The sequence below is a fragment of the Haematobia irritans genome, chromosome 3 (genome assembly GCF_050003625.1).
Source record: "Haematobia irritans isolate KBUSLIRL chromosome 3, ASM5000362v1, whole genome shotgun sequence".
NCBI classification, from domain to species: domain Eukaryota; kingdom Metazoa; phylum Arthropoda; class Insecta; order Diptera; family Muscidae; genus Haematobia; species Haematobia irritans.
This window is the reverse complement of record NC_134399.1, coordinates 202,765,042-202,782,713: the sequence shown is the minus strand read 5'-3', so window position 1 is coordinate 202,782,713 and position 17,672 is coordinate 202,765,042. Positions and strand designations below refer to the sequence as shown.

General features: G+C 26.1%; 1 protein-coding gene across 1 annotated transcript in view; it reads left to right on the top strand.

Annotated features, from left to right (window-relative positions):
- The first annotated feature begins 265 nt into the window (after positions 1–265).
- lz (lozenge) overlaps positions 266–17,672 on the top strand; it is an 87,199-nt gene continuing 69,792 nt past the window's right edge. Inside the window, exons 1-2 of the mRNA XM_075302292.1 lie at positions 266–1,227; positions 10,425–10,664. Coding sequence (XP_075158407.1) covers positions 510–1,227; positions 10,425–10,664 — 958 coding nt within the window. The 5' untranslated portion in view covers positions 266–509. The remainder of the gene's footprint in view (positions 1,228–10,424; positions 10,665–17,672) is intronic.

Genomic DNA, 17,672 nt, shown 5'->3' with positions numbered 1-17,672 from the left:
ATCCTTAATGTTTCCATTAAAGGTAATTTGCATGTGTTTGTTGATTTTGAGTCCGACCCAAACACATTAGACTTTGGAATATGAATTTCAATTTAAAATTTATCTAGGCCGGAAAATCATCTTTCAAAAATATAGGAAATTTTATATTTTTGAAAGAAATTTTACGACAACTTGAATGTAAATAACCATGAATAATATAACACAATTACCGTGCTTTAATAATGAAATTTTCATATATAATTTGTTCACAGAATAAAATATAAAAGCATAAAAATTCCAGTACTGGAAAGGAAAATAACAAAACAATTAAAGTGCTATAGAAAAAATATTTGAATATTTGTTTTAAAGAAATCAACAACTCAACAACATAAAAAGAACAACAACAATACTCACTACAACAAAAAAAAACATACAAATTAATCCAAAACAAGTGCAAAACATTTCGTTTCCTTCGTGTTTAATAAAAAACCGTCAAAATAGCTCCGAAAAATCATCTCACCACTTGGCGAATGCATTTAACATCGTCAAAAGCACCAGGCAACAGCAACACCAGCAATACGCTCATCAACAACTACACATCATCCGATTCATCTTCGATAGTTGCCGTTGCCACATCTCAAAGAATCTCCAGTTATCATACTGCCTTAGCTGCTGTTACTGCACCCGTACCACCAAGATTGGGTGGTAGCATCATTGAAGCTTCAGGTGCTACCACCAATATTTCACCATCATCCAGCTCCAATATGGTGATTTCTTCAGTATCTCCAGGTTCAGCAACGGCCACATTACATCAGCAGCAGCAAAATCATCCGCATCACCATCATCATCCACATCACCATCATCATTCGCATTCCCACGCACATAGCCACTCTCATCACCATCACCCGCCCCATACACAACACCACAATCATACAGTGGGTCATCCGCCAGGCCATCATACATTGTGGAATTCCGAAGGTACTGCCGTTGCATCAATGGCCTCAGAGACCACTGTGGCCAGTAGTTCAGCCAGTGTGGGTAGTAATTCACCCAATGGAGCGGCTAGTAATGGTACGGCGAACAGTAATGCCAGTAGTAGTACAACAAATAATGGTACAACAACAAATGGTAACAATGGGAGCAGTACTGGTAATAACAACAACAACAATAATAATGCTTTACATCAGGATTTGGCATGGCTGGAGAGATCTATATTGCATGCCCATCAGCAGTTTCCTAATGAGCTAGGTAAGAATTTTTTTTTTTTGGATTTCCTTTGGGGAAGAATAAGTCGTAATTTTGGGGTAAAAAGGAGGCAGTTAATAAAGGGTGATCATTTTGGAAGCTTTTATGTTCTTTGATATTTGATAAGTAGAAACTAAGTCTAGATATTTCCACCTTGTAGGACCAACCAGGGCTAGCGTCGTTACATGGTTAGAATGCCTGCCTTGCATACAAAGGGTCCAAACCCAATCTCGACCGAACACCAAGAAGTTTTTCAGTGGTGGAAATACTGGAGATATTTCTGATTGTCTTAAAGCCTTCACTATCACGGTTGCCAAATTTGACAAAATTTTCTATAGAAATAAAATTTTTAAATTTTCTTTGGAAATAAAATTATGATAAGTTTTTCCAAAGAAATAAAATTTTGACAAAATGCCCTATAGAAATAAAATTTCCACAAAATTTTCTATAGAAATAAAATTTTGACAAAATTTTCTATAGAAATAAACTATTGACAGAATTCTCTATAGATATAAAATTTTGAGAAAATTTTCTACAGAAATTAAAATTTTTACAAAATTTTCGTTAGAAATAAAATTTTCGACAAAAATTTTGTATAGAAATAAAATTTTTATAAAATTTTCCTTAAAAATAAAATTTTCGACAAAATTTTCTATAGAAATAAAATTTTGATAAAATTTTCTGTAGAAATAAAATTTTGACAAAATTTTCTATAGAAATAAAATTTTTACAACATTTTCTATAGAAATAAAATTTTAACAAACTTTCCTCTAGAAATAAAATTTTGACAAAATTTTCTATAGAAATAAAATTTTGACAAAATTTTCTATAGAAATACAAATTTTGACAAAATTTTCTATAAAAATAAAATTTTGATAAAATTTTCTATAGAAATAAAAAATTTGGACAAATTGTTTATAGAAATAAAAAATTTTGATAAATGTTTTATAGAAATAAAATTTTGGCAATATTTTCTATAGAAATAAAATGTTGACAAAATTTTCTATAGAAATAAAATTTTGACAAAATGTTTTATAAAGATGAAATTTGTACAAAATTTTCTATAGAAATAAAATTATGACAAACTTTTCTATAGAAATAAAATTATGACAAAATTTTCTTTAGGAATAAAGTTTTGATAACATTTTCTTTAGAAATAAAATTCTGATAAAATTTTCTATAGAAACAAAATTTTGACAAAATTTTCTATAGAAATAAAATTTTGACAATTTTCTATAGAAATAAAATTTTGACAATTTTCTATAGAAATAAAATTTTGACAATATTTTCTATAGAAATAACATTTTGACAAAATTATCTATAGTAATAAAATTTTGACAAAATTTTCTATAGTAATAAAATTTTGACAAAATGTTCTATGGAAATGAAATTTTGACAAAATTGTCTATAGAAATAATATATTCACAAAATTCTCTATAGAAATAAAATTTTGACAAAATTTTCTATAGTAATAAAATTTTGACAAACTTTTCTGTAGAAATAAAATTTTGACAAAATTTTCTATACAAATAAAATTTTTACAACATTTTCTATAGAAATTAAATTTTGACAAAATTTTCTATAGAAATACAATTATGACAACATTTTCTATAGAAATAAAATTATGAGAAAATTTTCTATAGAAATAGAATTTTACAAAATTTTCTATAGAAATAAAATTTTTACAATATTTTCCATAGAAATAAAATTTTGACAAAATTTTTTATAGAAATAAAATTATGACAAAATTTTCTATAGAAATAAAATTATGAGAACATTTTCTATAGAAATAAAATTATGAAAAAATTTTCTTTCGGAATAAAGGTTTGATAAAATTTTCTTTAGAAATAAAATGTTGGCAAAATTTTCTATAAAAATAAAATTATAACAAAATTTTCTACAGAAATAAAATTTTGACCAAATTTTCTATAGAAATACAATTTTGATAACATTTTCTATAGAAAATATTGACAAAATTTTCTATAGAAATAAAATTTTGACATCATTTTCTATAGAATAAAATTTTAACAAAATTTTCTCTAGAAATAAGACTTTGAAAAAATTTCCTAAGGAAATAAAATTTTGACAAAATATTCTACAGAAATAAAATTTAGACAAAATTTTCTATAGAAATAAATTTTTTGCAAAATTTTCTATAGAAGTAAACTTCCGACAAAATTTTCTATATAAAAAAAAATTATAAATAAATAATATAATTTATAAAATAATATTTATAGAAATAAAATTGTGGCTAAATATTCTATAGAAATACAATTTTGACAAAATTTTCTATAGAAATAAAATATTGACAAAATAAGATTTTTTTTGTTTTGTTGTTTTTAGTAAAATTTTCTCCAAATTTTGGTCGATTATTTTGGGCTCGAGTGGCAAACGTGTTCACTATATGGTTTCACCGTAATGTGAAACGGCGCTCGTACTCGGCTCTAAAAATGAGATCCCTTGCCATTGAATAGGGCAGCACTGTGGTATAACAATGGACTGAATAGTCTAAGTGAGCCTGAATAACAAGCTGCCTCTATACTTAACTTAACCGAGGGCACTGAGGTCAATATATTGATGCAATAACTTTTGTTTTAGTCAAGATTGTCATGTAATTGTTGTGAAGTCTCTCTTCTTTTTTACACAGAAAAAAAACAAAATGTCGCCGAAATATTTCCAATTAAAAAATTGTAAAAACGCAAACAATTAAAAAATTAACTTAAACAATAAAATTTTTACTCAAATTTAAAAATAAAATAAGAAAATGAAATATTTTAATTAAAATTATATTTTAACTAAAATATGAATTATTCCAAATAACATCTTAATTCAATAAAAAAAATATTTCCAATTAAAAATTTAATTGCAAATATTGCATGGAAATAATTAGTGTCATTTTTCTAGTTGAAACAGTAAACAATTAATTGAAAGTGGCGAAGAAATTTATAAACTTTTAATCAAATATATTTTTTATTTCTAATTAATTTTGTCATTGAGGCAATTTCAAAAAAAAAGTGGCCAAGAAATTTATAAACTTTTAATCAAGTATATTTTTTATTTCTAATTAATTTTGTCATTGAAGCATTTTCAATAAAAAAAATAATTGGCTTAATTAATTTCTTGACTGAATGCGATTTATTTTTTCTATAACCTAGAAAGAGTGTGGTGTAATTTTATTATTTTTCCGAAAAATTTCCACAGCCCAATGCAATAAAATCTAGAGTTCGGTGTGTAGGACATCCGTCGATAAAAAAAATTGTCTAATATCAACCATCTGACAACATTTCGGAAGATTAAAATATTCAAGACATCAAATATGGTCTCCACATAGACCATTTCTTCTATATCCTGAAATGGATTTATGGACAAAGACGATTATGGAACTTGATTAATGGAGTCATTCAAAGGTAAACACTAGATACAAATCTATACATGCCTGACTGTACATGTTTCGGTTCGGGCGAAAGAACTTTTCCACAACCTTTAGTATAGATCTGGCTGGGATATAAATTTTGTGAAGTCTTTCCATTGAACTTTACTCTTGATACTGAGGTCATGTTGAAACATCACTTTCCCCTTTCAATCACAGTAAACTGTTTTTTTCCTCTCTTAAGGATCTCAACATTTTTTCTACATTGAAAGCAGGCTTACCACTGTAATTGAAACTTCAACGCATGCCAAATATATCCATTCATTATTTCTCTTGCTTGACACACGATTCAATAACAATATTTCCTAATAAGGCTTCTTAGCATGTGAACTTCAATATGAAAAAATCTTTTCACACGAGTCCAAAAATAAAAAAAAAATGATAAAAACATGAAAGATATGACACCAAGAAATTTCATTCAGAAATTTCTCAAATTCCAAATTTGGTATCAATAGCAGTTTTTTTTTCATACCAATTCCCCTTTTGTAGGTATCGTATTACAATTATTAAGATCATCATCGAAATAAGTTCAGCTTTCGTCAGGATCTCATAAAAAAGTATCGATAACAGTTCGCAGGTGGCAGGAATCGAATGAGGAAAATAAAAAAAAATGCTTATCTAAAATCAAGCCAAAAGTGTGGACGTTACCATATTGAACGGTTTTTTATTATAAAAATTTCATATAATATCTGCATAATTAAGGCAAATTTTTATTACAATACTAATTGTTACAACAATATAAATTAATAATATTGACTATTTTGGGAATATTGACAATAAAAAGGCTCTTCTGCTTTTGTTTATATTGAAATCATTGAGTTATCCATGTTTAGTTCATAAAATTTTCGTGATTTGCTTGGAATGAGAAAAATTAATTTGGGTTATGGAAAATTTCGAAAAAAAATTTAATTGAATCAAATATTTTTTTTTACAAAAAAACAAAAAAAAAACAATTTTTTCTATTTTATTTAAACTTCAAAACTTAAAGTTAAATATAGCAGCAATTTAATGATGGACTTACTGTTGCGTGTACATATATTCTTCATAATCATAGAATTTCGAGTTTGGTTGTTTAAAGACGCAATGTTTATACGAGCTCGTTTATATATATTTTTTGTAAATATTTTGTTTGGCAGCCAATCTATTTAGAATATTAGATTCAACAGTGGAAATTATGTTTGACATCTAAACCACATTTAGAAATTTTTATAATTTGCGGTGAAAAGAATTATGATTTAATTATTACTTTAATAAAAAAAAAAACAATTCTTATCACTGATTGTAATATGGGTAATCTGCATGCATATATATTTATATAGTACTTTTAAGAATATATGTTTCAACATACGTAGAACCAACCGCATTTTTGTGGTCATAATTTTAACTAAATATATACCAATTCCATTAAAAAGTACCACCCTACAAAAACAATAGTTTTTCCCACAAAGATATATATCAAGATAAAAAAAAAATATGTTCTATTATTCGAACGAATTGTATATTATTGGAGCGCAAATTAGTAATGCGGTATTGACAACAAATGAAATAGGTCGGGATATACACATCAGACAATCTTCAAAATTCATATTCATGTCATAACCTCATTCCATACATTTAATTTTCAGAATATGTCATTTGTCTCGGAGTATAAAAAGATAACTTTTTGTTCTCAAGATTCAGTATTTAATTTGCAGAAAAATGCAGATAAATCTTATCGATTATTCTTCGAAGCTAATCTGGAATGTGCTCTTTTGGTTCAAAATTGCGTTTCAGAAGCGGTGGTTTTGACATGGAAGGCTAAGAAACTGGGCGTTCTTGGCCTTCTTCCACAGTTGGTTAAATCCCAGTTTTAACCGAACACCAAAAAGTTTTTTTAGCGTCGGTTTAGCTCCTTTTAGTAACGCTGTTGAATTGTTTTGATTATATCAAATTCTCTATAGTGGAGGTCCTTGTCAGTGAACAGTCGGGCAGCCCGTATTGTGATACCACTTGTGGTATCACAATTGGGCTGAATAGTCTAATTCAGCACTAGTATCTAACCTAACTTAACATGAATATTTTTGTTATTATTTATATTTTTAATTATTTAAGAAAAAGTAACTACAAAAACCAGGTTTTGTAGAGGTGAGAAAGTGATATGAAATGGTCGTATTTAAAGAAAATTTTTGTGCCTTATTCTAATGAAAACAATGTGAGTATGTGTTAGCATGATTAACCCTTCAAATATCATATGTGGTAACGAAATTTATGAGGGTGCGTGAGTAACAAAATACGGAAAAATACGCTCCCTAAAATACTCACACCTATGATGTTAAGATTGTTCGATTTTAAACATGCTCATGTTTCCAATTGGGCAAAAGCTCGACCAGAAGAATCTCAAAAATGGGCAAAATTTACGCCATTTCCATTAACACATCTCGAAAATTAAATACCATATACAAATAACTACCACTTATTCGGGATATGCAGGCACGGATTCCACTAAAGCCAAAAAATAGTCTACCAAAATTTGGAATAAATTTTTACCAAAAAACCTTATTTTGTCATTTTATTTCTATAAAAACTGTGTCGGTCAACATTTTATTTTTATAGAAAATTATGTCAAAATTTTATTTTTATAGAAAATTTTTCAAAATTTTATTTTTATGGAAAATTTTGTCAAAATTTTATTTCTATAGAAAATTTTGTCAGAATTTCATTTTTATAGGCAATTTTGTCAAAATTTTATTTTTATAGAAGATTTTTTCAACATTTTATTTTTATAGAAAATTTTGTCAACATTTTATTTTTACAGAAAATTATGTCTATTATAAAATTTTATTTCAAAAGAAAATTTTGTCAAAATTTTATTTCAATAGAAATTTCAATAAAAAATTTTGTCAAAATTTTATTTCCATAGAAAATTTTGTCAAAATTTTATTTCTATAGAAAATTTTGTCAAAATTTTATTTCTATAGAAAATGTTATCAAAATTTTATTTCTATAGAAAATTTTATCAAAATTTTATTTCTATAGAAAATTTTATCAAAAATTATGTAAAAATTTTATTTTTATAGGAAATTTTGTCAAACTTTTATTTCTAAAGAAAATTTTGTCAAAATTTTATTTCTATAGAGATTTTTGTCAAAATTTTATTTCTATAGAAAATTTTGTCAAAATTTTATTTCTATAGAAAATTTTATCAAAATTTAATTTTTATAAAAAATTTAATCAAAATTTTATTTTTATATAAATTTTTGTCAAAACTTTGTTTCAATAGAAAATTTTGTAAAAATTTCATTTTTATAGAAAATTATGCCAACATTTTATTTTTATAGAAAATTTTGTCAACATTTTATTTTTATAGAAAATTTTGCCAAATTTTTTTTTATATAAAATTTTGTCAAAATTTTATTTCTATAGAAAATTTTGTCAAAATCTTATTTCAGTAGAAAATTTTGTCAAAATTTTATTTCAATAGAAAATTTTGTCAACATTTTATTTTTGTAGAAAATTTTGTCATAATTTTATTTTTATAGAAACTTTTGTCAAAATATTCTATACAAAAAAAATTTGTCATATTTTTATATGAATTTTTGTAAAAATTGTATTTTCATTGAAAATTTTGTCAAAATTTTATTTTTATAGAAAATTTTGTTAAAATGTTATTTCTATAGTAAATTTTGTCAAAATGTTATTTCTATAGTAAATTTGGTCAAAAATTGTTTTCAACAGAAAATTTTGGCAACGTTTTATTTTTATGGAAAATTTCGTCAAAATTTTATTTCTATAGACAATTTTGTCAAAATTTTATTTCTATAGACAATTTTGTCAAAATTTTATTTTCAAATGACAAAATTTTCTATAGAAATAAAATTTTGACAAAATTTTCCATGAAAATAAAATTTTGAAAAAATTTCTACAGAAATAAAATTTTGACAAAATTAAAAAAAAAAAATTGGCAAAATTTTCTATTTTTATTTTTATCAAAATTTTGTCAACATTTTATTTTCATAGAACATTTTTTAAAAATTTTATTTCTATAGAAAATTTTGTCAAAATTTCATTTTTGTAGAAAATTTTGTTAAGATTTTCTATAAAAAAAATTGTCAGAAAATTGTAGAAAATTTTATCAAAATTCTATTTCTGTAGAAATTTTTTCAAAATTTTATTTTCATAGAAAATTTTGTCAAATCTGTAAAAAATTTTATTATTTTTATTTCTGTAGAAAATGTTGTCAAAATTTTATTTTTATAGAAATTTTTATCAAAATTTTATTTTTATAGAAAGTTTTGTAAAAATTTTAGTTTTATAGAATATTTTGTAAAAAAATTATTTTTATAGAAAATGTTGTCAAAATTGTATTGCTATAGTCCAAATTTTGTTTCTCTAGTAAATATTCTCAAACTTTTATTTTCATAGAAAATTTTGCCAAATTTTATTTTTATAGAAAATTTTATCAAAATTTTATTTTTATAGAAAATTTTGTTAAAATTTTATTACCATAGAAATTTTAGTCCAAATCTTGTTTCTTTAGAAAATTTTCGCAAACTTTTATTTCAGTAAAAAATGTTGTCAAAATTTTATGTTCATAGAAAATTTGGTCAAAATTTTATTTTTATTGAAAATTTTGTCAAAATTTTATATAAAATAAAATTTTGTCAAAATTTTATTTCTATAGAAAATTTTGTCAAAATTTTATTTTATAAAAAATTTTGTCAAAATTTTAGTTTATATAAAATTTTGTCAAATCTTTGTTTCTGTAGAACATTTTGTCAACATTTTATTTCTATAGAAAATGTTGTACCTCTTTTTTGAAGAGGTATATTTTGCAAAATCTACCAAAACATGAAGAATTCTACCAATCTTCAAACAGTAAAAAATCAACCATTTGTTGTAGAATTCTACCAACTGTGGCAACCGTGTTTGCAGGCCGAAGTCTTCTAAAAAAACGCGAAAACTGTGTTTAAATTTTTTTAATATTCACTTTTGTATATGGAGTAGGGTTTTACCGGACTTTTTCCATTCCCGGGTTAGCGGGATATTTTTGCAGATTTCACGGTATCCCGGTCAAAAAATCCATTCTAATAAAATTGCGATTTTTTTTACAATATTTGAGGTGTAATAAATCATACAAATCAAATTACCGGACTTTTTCCATTCCCGGGTTAGCGGGATATTTTTGCAGATTTCACGGTATCCCGGTCAAAAAATCCATTCTAATAAAATTGCGATTTTTTTTACAATATTTGAGGTGTAATAAATCATACAAACCTTAGAATGCATTAAAAATCATAAAAAAATTATAAAAATTATTTATTTGACAAAATTTCACAAAAATGTTTAATTCACATCCAAAACACTGAATTCTGTTCACACCTTAAGAAGTGATGCGGCGATTCAGGAGAACGGCTGTCGAAATGGTGGATATCCGCCCTATAACAAGGTCACGTTAAATTCATCGTTTCTGTGACAATTTGTACTACTTCCGGATCCAAAAAGAACATTTTCACTATTTTTTTGCCGACTTTTTTTTACTGTGTTAATAATACAAATTCCTTCATTATTCATATCTATAATTGTAATAGTTTGTAGAACAATTAATTTGGATAAAAACCAAGATTACATTGATATCACGCTAGCATAAAAATTATTTTTTTTAAGTTTATTTTTAAAAAATTTTAAGAAATTTCCCCTATTTTCTACCATTTTTTCTACTGAAATTTTATCGTCTTTCACTCTTAATATAGTATTACCTTAAAATAATAATTATTTTCCATTTGCATTTCAGTGCGTACTAGTAATCCTTATTTCCTTTGTTCGGCATTACCAACACATTGGCGATCGAATAAAACCCTGCCAATTGCCTTCAAAGTTGTGGCACTGGTGGATGTGGGCGATGGTACAAATGTCTACATTAGGGCTGGCAATGATGAGAACTACTGTGCCGAGTTGAGAAACGAAAGGGCGACCATGAAAGATCAAGTAGCAAAATTTAATGATTTGCGATTTGTGGGACGAAGCGGTAGAGGTAAGTTTTGTATCTTCCAATTTGTTTTTTTTTTGCTTTATATTTTCTCAAGTGGATTTGTGAATGAATTTGAGCCGGTGTTTTTTGAGCATACACCTCAATGGAAAATTATCAATGGTATTCAACTTCCAGTCATGTCTATAGGCAAAAAGGAATGATCATTGATCTTTGAGCTTTTCAAAAAAATACGTGTTGCACGTATTTACAATGATCACTTCAGAAGTTCACTCACAGAAGTCGTCACATTAACCTTTGACGGACACATGGCCTAAGGTCAACATGCAATATTCCATAAAACCTTAAAGCGTGTGTGAGAATGAATTTTTGCCATTAATCGTAGGATACAGTTCAACGCTTCTCGAAAAAGCCAAAACCCATACTTCTGGGCCATGGGGAAATTCTTTGGCACGTTGTTTTTTTTTTCTTTGTAATTTGAATTAGCACCAACTGACATCTTTTTATAGACTTTACGTGTCCTTTTTGTCTCCGTGTAGTGTAGTGTAGTCATGTCATGTAAGATATTCGAAATTTATTCAAATATTTTGAGTAAGGCAACCTGTTTTTTTCCAATGCCTTAGTTAACATAATGAGAAAGAAGCCCTTCTTCCTCGATGGCTGGGGAGAATATTTTGGTGATCCTTTTTCGTTACACGTGTCTTTGATGTACCATCACCATCAAAGACAAGGCGCAAACATCAATGTGAGCTGTGAATGATGGTTACGTCCAAATGCTTTCCGCTTTTTGACACGCAACAATATTTGAAGTCTCTTCTGGGCCATATTTGGTTAATAATCGATTGATTACCTTTGTCTTGCAAAGACACTAACAAGCAAAAGTCTAGTACAGTAATTAACTCTATGGGGGTAACTTCAAGGATTTCTCTCACTGAAAAATATTTTTCCCTACAAAACAGGTAGAGAGATCAATTGTTAGGGTATTGCCATTTAGTTATTGCAAATAACTCTGTCATATGGTCCTAGTTGGCATTGCAATTACATGACCTTTGTCTTTTCAGACAAATAACATGTGGTGGCTGTATTCAAACAATGGCAACATTTGTCGATAGTGTTCAATATTATACTTTTTAATATACGGGGTGACAGGGTATGTAATGCCAAAAAGTAAAACTTTATGCATTTTTTTACTTTAGTGTTCAAAACCAAAATGCCGGAAATATCACCAAATTTTAGAATCACTTTAGATTTGTTCGAATTGTCTACCTTTTGCATGAATTATGGTCTTCAAACCGCCGACAAAACCATCACACGTTGTAAGAAAATGGCTCTTTGTCATTTTGGGCCATTCTAGGCGATGCGCTGTTCAACGGATTAAGATCAGAAGATTTTTGTAGCCACTGTGCGGTAGAAATGATGCAAGGTTGACGCGAGCTGAGTGTGATGGTTCTAAGTCCTATTGCATTCAAAAAAAGTTTACTTGGATCCAAAGATTTTGACCTTCCTTTAAGGATTTTTGTATTGATTCCAAGCCAAAGATGCGGTTTCTTTAAAATAAAGACATTTTATACGGACATCCCTTTAAATCTAGGATCGATAAAATTAAAATTGGATACATATCTCATTCATCGAATTTTTATTCTCTGTTTGCGATATATTAATAAAGGTATTCATTTACAATCAAATTCCAGTTTCAAAATCCAAATTATGCCAAGTACTTAACAGTTATAACTGTTTTCTTAATGCTAAAAAAACTTTAAGCCAAAGATGCAAATCCTTAAAATAAGTCTTAGCCTATATTTGAAGCGTTTTTATCTTAAATTTAAGAATGCAATATGTCAGTTGGGTTAAAGACGATTTCTTTAAATTAAAAATGTTTTTCTTTATTTTAAGGAACATTTGCCTTACTTCAAAGATCTACAACTTCAACAGAGGGACGCAAAATTTCAAGATTTGTGTACTAAATTTAATGAAAAAAGAATTTGAAGCAAGGATTATAAACTTTCTTTTAATTAAAATGTCATTATTTTAAAGAACTTTGTCCTTAGCATTGCGTAAATTTCGAGTCCTAAAATTTAAGTTGACCATGGTCTACGGCCGAAATTTTTGCTTGCCCAGGGTTTAAACACTGTCTTTAGGCCATTCATCAATACGATCAATACGAGCGGGAAGCGATCATGGGCCATTACGGCCAGTGTTGTCAGTATTTTGGGGATTTTTCCCCAAATTGGGGATATTTTTTCGTGAATTTCTGAGTTGGGGACTTGGGGGTTTGGTGGTGAATTTCCATAAATTTGGGGATTACTTGGGGGATTTTTTTCGAGAAAACAGTCTAATCTTTTTTAACAAAATTTTATTTCTATAGGAAATTTTGTCAAAATTTTATTTCTGTAGGAAATTTTGTCAAAATTTTATTTCTGTAGAAAATTTTGTCAACATTTTTTTTCTATAAAAAATTTTGTCAAAATTTTATTTCTATACAGAAAATTTTGTCAAAATTTTATTTCTATAGAAGATTTTGGCAAAATTTTATTTCTATAGAAAATTTTGCAAAAAAATTATTTATATAGAAAATTTTGTAAAAATTGTATTTCTATAGGAAATTTTGTCAAAATTTTATTTCTATAGGAAATTTTTATCAAAATTTAATTTTTATATAGAAGATTTTGGCAGAATTTTATTTCTATAGAAAATTTTGTAAAAAATTTATTTATATAGAAAATTTTGTAAAAATTTTATTTCTATAGAAAATGTTGTAAAAATTGTATTTCTTAGGAAATTTTGTCAAAATTTTATTTCTATAGGAAATTTTGTAAAAATTTTATTTCTGTAGAAAATTTTGTCAAATAATGTTTTTTCTATAAAAAATCTTGACAAAATTTTATTTCTATATATATATATATATATATATATATATATATATATATATATATTTTTTTGCCAAAATTTTATTTCTATATAGAAAATTTTGTCAAAAATTTATTTTTTTAGAAAATTTTTATCAAAATTTCATTTTTATATAGAAGATTTTGGCAAAATTTTATTTCTATAGAAAATTTTGTAAAAATTTTATTTCTATAGGAAATTTTGTCAAAATTTTATTTCTATAGGAAAATTTTATCAAAATTTCATTTTTATATAGAAGATTTTGGCAAAATTTTATTTCTATAGCAAGTTTTGTAAAAAATTATTTATATAGACAATTTTGTAAAAATTTTATTTCTATAGGAAATTTTGTCAAAATTTTTTTTCTTTCTTGTCAAAATTTTTCTATATATATATATATATATATATATATATATATATATATATATATATATATATATATATATATATATATATATATATATATATATATATATATATATATATATATATATATATATATATATATATATATTATATATATATATATATATAAAGGGTGATTTGTTAAGAGCTTGATAACTTTTTTTTTTAAAAAAAACGCATAAAATTTGCAAAATCTCATCGGTTCTTTATTTGAAACGTTAGATTGGTCCATGACATTTACTTTTTGAAGATAATTTCATTTAAATGTTGACCGCGGCTGCGTCTTAGGTGGTCCATTCGGAAAGTCCAATTTTGGGCAACTTTTTCGAGCATTTCGGCCGGAATAGCCCGAATTTCTTCGGAAATGTTGTCTTCCAAAGCTGGAATAGTTGCTGGCTTATTTCTGTAGACTTTAGACTTGACGTAGCCCCACAAAAAATAGTCTAAAGGCGTCAAATCGCATGATCTTGGTGGCCAACTTACCGGTCCATTTCTTGAGATGAATTGTTCTCCGAAGTTTTCCCTCAAAATGGCCATAGAATCGCGAGCTGTGTGGCATGTAGCGCCATCTTGTTGAAACCACATGTCAACCAAGTTCAGTTCTTCCATTTTTGGCAACAAAAAGTTTGTTAGCATCGAACGATAGCGATCGCCATTCACCGTAACGTTGCGTCCAACAGCATCTTTGAAAAAATACGGTCCAATGATTCCACCAGCGTACAAACCACACCAAACAGTGCATTTTTCGGGATGCATGGGCAGTTCTTGAACGGCTTCTGGTTGCTCTTCACTCCAAATGCGGCAATTTTGCTTATTTACGTAGCCATTCAACCAGAAATGAGCCTCATCGCTGAACAAAATTTGTCGATAAAAAAGCGGATTTTCTGCCAACTTTTCTAGGGCCCATTCACTGAAAATTCGACGTTGTGGCAGATCGTTCGGCTATTCATGATGAAATGTCAAAGCATACTGAGCATCTTTCTCTTTGACACCATGTCTGAAATCCCACGTGATCTGTCAAATACTAATGCATGAAAATCCTAACCTCAAAAGAATCACTTTATATATATATATATATATATATATATATATATATATATATATATATATATATATATATATATATATATATATATATATATATATATATATATATATATATATATATATATATATATATATATATATATATATATATATATATATATATATATATATATATATATATAATATATATATATATATATATATATATATATATATATATATATATATATATATATATTTTTTTTTTTTTTTTTTTTGCCAAAATTTTATTTCTATATAGGAAATTTTGTCAAAAATTTATTTCTTTAGAAAATTTTTATCAAAATTTCATTTTGTATAGAAGATTTTGGCAAAATTTTATTTCTATAGAAAATTTTGTAAAAATTTATGTATATAGAAAATTTTGTAAAAATTTTATTTCTAAAGAAAATTTTGTAAAAATTTTTTTCCTACAAAAAGATTGTCAAAATTTTATTTCTATATATAAATTTTTTTTTAAAATTTTATTTCTTACACTCAAAAAAAGTTTACTTGGATTCAAAGATTTTGACTTTCCCATAAGGATTTGGGTATTGATTCCGAGCCAAAGACGCGGCTTCTTTAAAATAAAGAAATGTTTTAGCGATCCATCTGGCTTTAAATCTAGGACCAATAAAATTAAAATTAGAACACAGATCTCATTTATCAAATTTTCATTCTTTTCGCGGTATATTAATAAAGCTATTCATGTACATACAAATGTCAGTTTAAAAATTCAAATTATAACGGATACTTCAAAGTAAAAACTGTTTTTTTTTTTTAATTCTAAAAAACTTTAAACCAAAGACGCAAAATCCTCAAAATAAGTCTTAGCCTATATTTGAAGCGTGTTTATCTTAAATCTAAAGTTTTAATATTTCAATTAATTTAATGACAATTTCTTTAAATCAAAAATGTGTTTCTTTACTTTAAGTAATATTAGCCTTACTTCAAAGGCACGCGACTTAAACGGAGGGACGCAAATTTACAAAATTTTGTCCTAAATTTAATGAAAAAAATTTTTAATCAAAGATTATAAACTTTATTTTAACTAAAATTTCATTATTTTAAAGAAATTTGTCCTTAATATTTTGGACAAATATATTTGAAGCTTTTTTATCATAAATTTAAAAATTCAATATCCCAGTTGACTTAAAGACAATTTGTTTAAATCAAAAATGTGTTTCTTTACTTTAAGGAAAATTAGCCTTACTTCAAAGGCACGCGACTTAAACGGAGGGACGCAAATTTACAAAATTTTTGTCCTAAATTTAATGAAAAAAATTTTATTTTAATTAAAATTTCATTATTTTAAAGAAATTTGTCCTTAAAATTTTGTAAATTGCGCATCCCAAAATTTAGGTTGCGTAATCGTCAATATCACGTAAATATTTTTTTTAGTGTATATAGAAAATTTTGTCAAAAATTTATTTCTATAGAAAATTTTATCAACATTTTATTTCCATATAAAAAATTTTGTAAAACTTTTATTTCTATAGAAAATTTGTAAAACTTTTATTTCTATAGAAAAATATCACGTAAATATTTTTTTTAGTGTATATAGAAAATTTTGTCAAAAATTTATTTCTATAGAAAATTTTATCAACATTTCTTTTCTATATAGACAATTTTGTAAAACTTTTATTTCTATAGAAAATTTTGTCAAAATTTTATTTCTATAGAAAATGTTTACCAACTTTTGCAACGTATCTACCACCCAATTTTACTACTTGAATATTTGGATGTAAATGTTCGTTCATAAATACAAGGTGACCGAACTCCCATTTTTATATCTCCACACTGAAAAAAATATTGTCGTGAGGTCAAAGATTTCGTGTCTTTAAAATACGAATGCAAATTTTGCTTAGCATAGAAGACGCATTTCTCTTATAAACAGTTTTTTTCCTTGTCCAAAAGTCGATAAACTTTTCAATGAAGTCGTATTGTCCTTATAATTAAGTGATTTGAATTAAAAATGGGTATCATAACATGAAAGAAAAAATGTTTGGGCTAAGGTCAACTTGACTTTAATAATTAAGTAATATTCTTTAAATTTAATGAAATTATCCTTAAATTAGTTGTCTTTTTGTATCTTGACTACAAAGCAAAAAATCGTTCAAATATAGGACATGTTTTTCAAAACTTTATTTTAAAGAAGTTTTTTACTTAAAACATAGCATAATTTCTACTGGAAGTCGAGTCTTAATTTGGAAAATAAAGTTGTCGTTAAATCGTTTTTAAAGGACTTTGATAGCATATGAAGAAAAAAAGATGCGAAAGCGAAAAATTAAAATTAAAATTTGCTTCCTAGAAGCAAGTACACAAAACCCAATTTTAAAACAGAATTGTGTCTTAAAAGTATCCTTACTTGTATTCTCCGCTTCTTTGGCTCGGAATCAATACCAAATTTTTTAAAGTAAAGACAAAATCTTTGGAACCGGGCATGCTTTTTTTTCAGTGTGTATTCGACGACAGCATTTTTGGTCGTATCGGATGATCTCTATTCTATGAATTATGTACATAAAGATTAAAGGACTCGAACCTTGTGGGCCAATTTGTCGTTTTATTAAAAATAAAGTTTTACCTCAACTCTTGAAAAGAATAGTATAGAATGAAATGGCATAAAAACAATCATTTATCTACCCACTCTGATCTAATTAACAAAATAATCATTTTATTCTAAGTTCATTTGTTTAA